This window comes from Triticum aestivum, chromosome 5A (genome assembly GCF_018294505.1).
Source record: "Triticum aestivum cultivar Chinese Spring chromosome 5A, IWGSC CS RefSeq v2.1, whole genome shotgun sequence".
NCBI classification, from domain to species: domain Eukaryota; kingdom Viridiplantae; phylum Streptophyta; class Magnoliopsida; order Poales; family Poaceae; genus Triticum; species Triticum aestivum.
This window is the reverse complement of record NC_057806.1, coordinates 110,692,943-110,701,860: the sequence shown is the minus strand read 5'-3', so window position 1 is coordinate 110,701,860 and position 8,918 is coordinate 110,692,943. Positions and strand designations below refer to the sequence as shown.

The 8,918-nt window shown below is 42.2% G+C and overlaps 1 protein-coding gene across 4 annotated transcripts; it reads right to left on the bottom strand.

Annotated features, from left to right (window-relative positions):
• Positions 1 to 2,533: 2,533 nt before the first annotated feature.
• LOC123102525 (myb-related protein MYBAS2) lies at positions 2,534 to 4,000 on the bottom strand. 4 transcript variants are annotated; one of them, XM_044523909.1, is made up of 3 exons: positions 3,609 to 4,000; positions 3,353 to 3,482; positions 2,534 to 3,261 (listed from the first exon to the last, which is right to left on the bottom strand). In XM_044523909.1, exons 1-3 carry the CDS (start codon positions 3,727 to 3,729, stop codon positions 2,799 to 2,801), a joined length of 714 nt encoding a protein of 237 aa, XP_044379844.1. In that variant the 5' UTR covers positions 3,730 to 4,000; the 3' UTR covers positions 2,534 to 2,798. The 4 variants fall into 4 exon arrangements, with proteins under 4 accessions (XP_044379844.1, XP_044379845.1, XP_044379846.1 ...); XM_044523910.1 differs by having other exon boundaries at positions 3,667 to 4,000; XM_044523911.1 differs by having other exon boundaries at positions 3,580 to 3,999.
• Between the last annotated feature and the right edge of the window lie 4,918 nt (positions 4,001 to 8,918).

The window sequence follows — 8,918 nt, the reverse complement described above, 5'->3', positions numbered from 1 at the left end:
TTGGTGAGATTTGGTATTATCAGGAAGTTTTTGTATATGATTGGGCTTCTGATTGCTGACATCATGGGCTATTAGTCATTGTTAATTCACAACTAGAATTGTATTTATATGAAAGAATAAGTGTTACTTATCTTCAAGACATGTTGGATAGTAATCCATGTTTGCTAGTTAACATTTCTGGTATCCTGGAGCTATCATCTGATCAACTGTTTTGAACTTCACTGGTTAAATGCAGTGTCATGTACCTGGTTCCTGCATATATATGTAAAATGTGTGAAAATAATTTCATCCAAACCAACTGATGCGACTATGTCCAGAAAGAAAGAAGAAATAACATCATACAAGTTGGTGAATTTGTTATTCTTGTTTGCATTTGATGTATTTTCACTTGAAGACAAGTGTGGGACTTTGGAGGTTTGGACCCGTTTGCTCCTCCCTGCTCGGAAAGCCTTTCCATGTATATGAATTTGCTTGAAGTGCCAGCCATGTGTTTTCTCATTTCTGTCTCAAGCACTATTATACTTAACATCACTCATGCATCATATCCTTGCACTCGTGTGCTCCTATTTTATTAGCCATGTGATCTTTCAGATTTAGCCCCTCGACGTAAAATTTTGACATGTGATGGCCTTGGATCATCTGTTTTGAACTTTTAATTGCTAGATTTACTAAACATTTACATTTAGATTCGTCAGAGAACAATTGAGCAAAACTGCAGAACACTTTGTTCAGGATTCATCCTGCCAAGGCTCTCTCCATTTTATGGCATTGGTGTTCTGTCTTGTTTCTTGTCCAAAGCACTTTTGTCTGCCTTATTTTGATCTTTATCATATTTTTAATTCACCCTGCTAAGTTACAACTATAAGTTTTTTAAGTTGCTGGGGGTCCACAGTCATCCTACCGCTATCAGCGCTACCCTCTTTTTGGTTTTTCTGGAGGCACCATACGACAATATTGGTTGGGTCCAGGTGGTTAAGCACTAGGGATTTTGTTCAATCAAAAGATAAATGAAGGGTCAGTTTCACTAAAGTAGATGATACAAAGTTCTCTATACAGGCCACTTATAACCACCTTCTAATTCCCCCATCACCGTGTAATTTCTGCTTTCCTGCACACATAACCTGCAAGATTGCTAGAAAATTAGTGCAAACCCAACTTTAATGAACTTGAATTCTAATGCTAATCGATCAATTCTTTTTCTAAAGAAACCAAAGAAGAAAAGATAGTCCACTTGCTTTTTTTTTAACTTTTCATCTTTTTGCAGGCTAGGCTATAGACATTGATAATTCTGTAGCCACGAGATGATGAGCCCATTGTAGAGCATTCTGTAAAAGAACTAGACAGCTTTTGCTTGCTTGCTGCTGTTTATGACGTGTTTCAGAAGTTTCCTATTTGTCCTGCTTAGATCAAAGATTTTCCCTCCATTTCAATCTTATAAGGCCAATGCACACTTTTATTAGGGTCAAATTTTATAAGCTTTAGCCAACAGTTGGTCCATCAATCTGTATGTTTGGTCATGTAAAAACCAAGACAATGTAGTTACAAAATTAAAATAAAACTAAGACCATGTATACTTCTATGTTTGAAAATAGTTGTAAAGTACTCATATGCTGCGATGTAGATATATTGTCGAAATGCATCTTGAAAAACATTAATTTTTTTGGGTCTTTTACTTAACGAAGGAAGTACTATCTCCCAGCACAACATTCATGAACTTTGCCTGTAATTTTCATATAGTAGCATATATGGTTACGCATTTATTTCCCGAACCACTGTTTCTAGGTAGTAGGTAGCCATCAGGGCCATCAATCTGCCAATCATCTGCTTTGCGTGCTTGTGTTGCATTGTATGTCAGAGTTCACTATTTTGTCTTTCTTTTGTAATCATGATTCTGAAATCTTGTCCTCCAGCTGTATGACTTGTTCATATGCATGAAGGGTTAGGGGATAAAATTTTATACTTGAAGAAACGCTTTCTCAATCTAGAGCCAGGTTTAAGAAATAATTCTAAATATAGACTTGGGAGTTTCTGTAAATTGAAAGCTCATTTTTAGTGGAATTATTTTGTGTTTCATTTGCTCTTCCAGATATTTGTTCTGTAATGTTTTGCCATAGTCTTTTGGCTGTTCGACCTCGCATTTTATCTTCAAGACGTCGTGGACATGTGGCTCCTGACTCCTGATAGCTATGCCTTTTTTTTCCTATCCCGTAACTTGCAAGTTGCCACTATGGAATAGTATCACAGCTAGATGGGGACACTAGTTCCAGTTGACTTCTCCCTGGTTAATGCAAAGCAATCTTCAGCGGTTTTACCATTGTTTGTACTATATTTTTTTTTTGAGAAAACGCAGAAGATTTGCGTTTCATTGCATTGAAAAGGAAGGGGTTTCAGTTACATCCTCCTAGGAGGCAATTATACAGAGTGAGGGTGCTGCAATTAATCTGCAATTGTGAATACATTTCTATATTTTCAATTGAATCAGCATGATCTTCTCAGTTATAACATTTCTAGACCCAATCTGCAAGCATTTAAGTTGATATAACACCTGCTAATCATGTTTGCATTGGAAAAGTCTTACAGGAGATAGCTGATTATTGTGAATACAGAGTGGAAGTGTCCTTGCATTACATGTCTTGCACACTAGATGCTACATAGTAGATACATAAAACATGAGCACACTTGGAATGCTAGATAGATATGAATACTTTTTAGATCCATGCTAATGGTTCTTTCAACAAAAGCATTTCACTTCTGCTAGGTTGCAAGTAACTTAGTAATCTGATACAATATATATGGCTTCAATAACTGGGGCCAATTCCTTTACTGTAGCTAACTTGTGGGGCCATCTTTATCTCATCCATCTTCCAGCCTGCCTCAGGGCTGTAGTAATCCCACATCGGTGATGGTAGCAGAGGACCAGAGGGGCTGCTGTATGAATTATCCTTCCCGTCATGAAAGTTGACCCCAGAGGGTGCCTCAATCTCCATCCATATCTGATCCATGAGGTATCCATCCATGTCAGCAGGCGTGCCCTTCAATATGCTTGTGATGCAGCTACTGCCACCATGAAGCTCCTGCTCGCCAATTCCCATGATCGATGGCGTCTGTGGCTGAATGGATTGGTATGTCACTGAGGATGAAGATGATGAGGGTGACACGTTCCTCTTCCTCTCCTGTGCTTTCTTCCTCATATGTGTTCTCCAGTAGTTCTTGATCTCATTGTCGGTACGCCCTGGCAGCTTCCGTGCTATCCTGGACCACCTATTGAAGAGCCTCCAGATATATCATTCATACATCATAATAGCAGAGGAAAGCTATCACCCAATTACTTAGGTTGTTCTTTGAATCAAACCTGTTTCCCCACCGAGCATGGAGCTCGAGGATGAGGCGTTCTTCATGGGGAGTCATGCGCCCACGCTTTAGGCCAGGGTGGAGGTAGTTAACCCACCGGAGGCGACAGCTCTTTCCTGTGCGGTTGAGGCCTGCATGGAGATTACAGAGGTTGAAGCAAGAAGAAAGTTATTAGCAAAGGTGACATTTGTTGTTGCGACTTTGCGCAAAATACTTCAATATAGCTACCTAATTTTTGGATCCCCCACCCCTCAAACCTGATACTTTGGCAATGAAATCCCAACGGCGTTCACCGAACAAACGGACAGTGCATACCAGTTGCATGTCCTCCTGCTCTGTCCATGGCCCTTTGCGTGTCTCTTCTCTCACTGTCACCATATCAACTCAGGATATAACGACAGTACCCTAACGTTGTTCGCTCCTACCTTGTATCGGCTGGGAGCCTGTCTTCTTGCTCTTCTTCCTTTGAGTGCTTGTAGGCTCCAGTTTCAGGACGAGATCCTTGATGAACTCCAGTCTGTTTGGAAGAAGAAGAAGAATGAAGCTACTAGGGAGAGAAGGAAGCTGACCTTTGTTGCCTAAGGGTCTGATGACTTTTGCCTCTCATTTATAGGCGAGGGAGGGAGCTCTTGGCCTCTTGGGGGTCATGTGATCTGGTGGGTGTGATTTGGAGCTCCCATAAAGACCCTATATTCCATCATTTGGGCTGTCCTCAGATTCTAACTTATAAAGGTAGCTTTTCAATTGGCTCATGCTGCATAAGCTATATTGCAACTTCATAGTGTGCATATTATGAGGTCAGTTTATTTGGTTAGTGTGTGGATTTCATTGGTGCTAGCAGTATATGCCTTTTGGGGCTTACAAGGTACACACAAGTGCTGCTGCATTATACTAGTAAATTGGTTGTTAATAGTGGGCGTCGTTTCAAATTCACGAGCTTCATATTTCTTGTTTGCAACTATATACCTGAAAGGCTGAAACCTTTTAGCTTTGGTCGAGCTGTCCAGAAAAATAACTTATAAATTTAGTTGAATATCATATGCCCACCATAATTCATTATTGCGAGTGTTGATAACAAAATTCCCGTCACAACTGTTTAACTACCACCAATTAGGCAATTACTTCCTCCGTCCGGGTTTATTGCCTCTCCATTTAACTACATCAGTTAAACAAATTTTGACCATAAAAATTATACCGTGGGAAACCTCTTTCAAGTACAAATCTAATAGTATACTTTTTGTATCATACATCTCATATTATTTTAGTCAAATAGATGGTCAAAGTTTGAGCCAAAATACGAGGGGGCCCAATAAACCCAAACGGAGGAAGTACCAGTAATAGCTGACTGGACTGTACTCAGTACTGGCTAGTTAAAATTAAAACATTCGACTCTTGTTGGTGATAGCCATCTGGTATGTTTTTAAATTTCAAATAGAAACGCTGTTTCCCACATAAATAAGTCAGCAAGTATTTAGTGTTCATGCCACTACTGACTTGAAACCTCCACCAGGCTGCTAGCCAGAACTTCCTATTTCTAACTAATGTTAGACCTCTAACTTTGTACAAAACATGGTGATTCTGAAGGCGTAGCTGCTGCTTTCTTGATTCCTTTTCTTCTTCTTTGATGGGAATATGGGATGTGATTCTTTTGTGTTTTCACGAGAAAGAAAAGCTGTTGTGCTTATCAACCTTTTGGTGCTTTGATAGACCGCCATGCATAGAACTATAAGCAGTATTTTCTTTTTGTTGATTGATGTGAGAATTCTAGACCTATAATTACAATCAAACTGGATGGATATCCGATGCTCTTGAATCTTGACTTACTATTTTTTTTTCAACAAAGGGTTTGCAGATTCACCTGTGTTTGGCGGTGTGCATGTGTGAAAGTTCAGGAAACATGCTTTGGTTTAAATGACTACTTGTGTTATGTGTTTGCTGAGGCACACATGCACACTACATTTCCCTACATAGAGTTGAATCCTGGAAAGTACTAATGCATAATGGTCTGTGCTAAACAGGAAACTGTTGACTGCTGGGAGAAATAAACAGTAATCAGCATTCAACTGAAAACTGGCTGTTTTCCCCTTTTATCTGGCTGAAATGAATTACTTTAAATTGACTGGTGAGTATTAATTCTCCTCCCTTTTGATTGTCCGTAGTAATTTAGAATGAAAATTACTACTTACCTCTGTTCGAACTGCAAAAACGTCTTATATTTAGGAACAGAGGTAGTACTTCGCAGTGCACGAAACAGCCAGTGTATTCTACTAGAATTTTACCTCTTGCTTGTGATTGGAAATGGGAATCTTGGTGAAGTCTCTATCTGGTTTCCTTGGTTTTCTTTTTCTGTCCTCTTGATATGAAAAGCAGTATTGGCCTTTTTGTCAGCCATTATCATTGGCACAGAGGACACCATCCCACCTTTTTTGTCAGCCATTATCGAGGCTCAGAAAAAGATCTTGCAAGTTGATATCATAGGCACACCCCAGCACACCTACTACTGCTGATTGCCTGCACAAACCTGTCCTTGCAAGAAGTGTCCTTCTAGAGCTGTTTGGGCCAAAGCTGAGATCAAGCTTTTTGTGAATCTGTGGTCATAAGCTGACCGTAGCCTTGGACGGATGTTCTTCATCCTTGTGCAGCCGAAACGATGCACAATGTGTCTTGGAAGTTTTGATCATCCTTTTTTGAATGTCTGGGTGCCGTCAGGTCAACTTATGCTCCATTAGCGAGCCCCAAGTTACTCCCAAATTATGGCTGCTTTGCTTTATTAAGAAAGGTTTTGGCCCCGATGACACGTCTTATACGATAACACGTGACATGATTGATTATTGACCGGGGTGTTAGGACATGCTGCTCCATTTTAGTTATATGCTTAATAATCCTGCATCATCTATCCCGCCTTTTTTGCTGCCATCATCCATGCTGAAGCCTGAATTTTTTTGCCTGCATCATGGGCAAAGATTGCTGTGGAGCGTGGCGACCACTTGAGCAGAGGGGTAGGGCCGTGAGAAATAATTTGATCCATGGGACCTAACTCCTCCATTACTGTACCACCATTTGTTTGTTTCTCTCTGAAAAGTCTGGTTAACAGAAGGGAAATGATTTCCTGGCGTGTGGCTCAGCTGTGACAGCCAAAAAGTCACGGAAGAAGCTAGCTCTGGTCCGATGTGGAGGCCACTCACCCACACTCACACCCACACCCAGCTCCGATCTGTGCTGCAGTCCACTTTGGGCTGCTGCTGCGGGGTGGCCTCCTCCCCTCTCAGCAGCCACCACCTTTTTATCTTGGCATCTTGCTTTTGGGAGCCTCCTCCCAACACCGCTGCAGCGCGGCACGCTACTGTTCCACCCCACTAGTACAAAGGAGCCCCATTCGTTGATCTATTTTCCTCTTGATTTCTTTCTCCTTTTTCCTCCATTTCTTCTGCCTTGTTTGTTTTGCTGTGTTGGGCCTCTCTTGTGTCCCTATCACCTGCCGTGTAGGTGACCGCCTCAGCCCGCTTCTTCTTCTGGCAGTGGCAGAATGCACTACCTTCGTCTTCAGGAGCGGTCGGTCATCATCGTCGGTGCGAATTTCAACTTCAGTGCCAATCGAGTGCTCCGTGGAAATCTCCACACGTACAACTGCAATCCTTCTTCTTGACGACTTCACTGTGCATGCCTGTTCCAGAAATTTCTGGTTTGTGTGTGCAACTGCGCTGAATTAGTTAGTGGCGGAAACAGTAGTGCGGTGCCTGGAACAGCCTAGTAAGAAGGGTTTAATAATCTGTTCCTGGCTATATAGCAGATGAGTGAAATTTCGACAATTGTTAGTGTGTGTCATGTTCCCTTCATGCCACTGTTGGCTGGCTAGGCAATGACAAGTTTGTCCATTCTTCATCAATTCATCTCTCTCTTTATCTCTGAGCCTGCCTGGCTGTTTTTGCTTTACTGAGACGTTGGTCGACTGTTCAAGGCCTCCAAGAGTCAGTCGGGGTCTCAGTGGTCACCATGTCCCCTAAAATTTCTTTCTCATACCTTCATTTCTGCATGTGTGCCATGCCATCTTTGATTACATAAAATATAAAATATCTGTTTCTTTTGGATTAGTTGGAGTGCAAAGGAAGACGGGGGCACACTCCTAGTCACACGAAACAAATATAAAGTTTCTCATATTGCACCGTTTATCATGTGACTACACAATATTTCCTGCTCTATTCTTCGATGTATCGGAGAGTAGTCGTTGTACCACTATTCCAGCTATTCCCTTTTGACAAAACTGCGTCTTGCCAGTTTTCTTCTTCTTTAATCGTGCAAAAGTGACCGTATGTGCTCCCAAAGGCCACTTCACATATTCTCATGACAATGAAGTTTTGGATGTATTATTCCCCCCTTTTCTTCCTCTTTTCTTTTTCCTCACTTATTCCTTCCGTAAGCGGCGCAGCCACCTGGTAAAAACAAATGGCACAGTTACGCCACAAACTTAGATATATTCGTTTCTTAACCTTGTTGCAATTGGTTGCCGATCAGCCATGATGTTTCGGTTGGATTCCCATGGTTTATAAGGAAAACCAACGGCACCCACGTTTCGAACGTCGATTTGCTGCATCCAGATTCGTTGCAAGGATGACGAAACTAGGGCAGCTCCAACCTCAATCCATAAATTTACTTCCACATCCGTCCATGGATAGGGGATGCAGGAGCCTGCTATCCAATCGTATTCTACTTTGCATATGTTCGTTAGTAAATTCAAATTCAAATATACTCCAATACCACACAAGCACCGGATCGCATGTCTGGTCACAATCAAAAAGAGGCAATTATGCTTAGTTTTTACATGTCGGAATCTAAGAGAACATCAGTCCGACAGTTCGTGCATTTCTACCTTGCCGGACCGGCAATGCAAGCAGTTGCTCCCCGATCAAGGAGGTACCGCCGCCGCCGCATAGGCACCGTCCGTGTCCGCCTTCGCCTCCACCGTGTCCTAGTCTGTTGTCGCCAACTCATCTTTTTGTCGCTGCAACATTCGGTAGCGGACGGATTGCACTATCATTCTTGCGTCGACATCCAAAGAGTTGACATTCAAGGACTACATTTTGGCATCCTCTGTATTGGCGGTGATCTCCACCCTCTTTTCCTCGAGTGCGTCCTTCCTCTCTCGATCATGGTCCTCCTCTCTTCGAGCTTGAGCTTCTTGTCCATCGCCTCCATCAACAGTTTGAACCTCTCTGTCTTCTTCTCCTGCTTGATGTCCGAGCACCTCACGCATGCCTGCTCCTTCTTCGCTAGGATGTACTCGAACCCCGCACCTTCTCGCTTCGCCCTCTCCTCCTTCCACTTCTTCCCCGTAATTTTTTTCTAACCTTTTTCAGCGGTTCTTGGGTTGGATCGGTAGGGTTATCGATTTCTTCCTCGTTGGCTTGGGCGGTGGTCTTGGCAATGAAAAGGTTGTACTTCGGTTGCCCATTCAACTTCCACCAACAATGCATGACGGTGAAGGACTTCTTCTCCAACTTCTTGTACACCACACAAGCACGAGTAGGCTACAAAGTGAAACAATGTCGACAATGCATATCCGTCTAGTG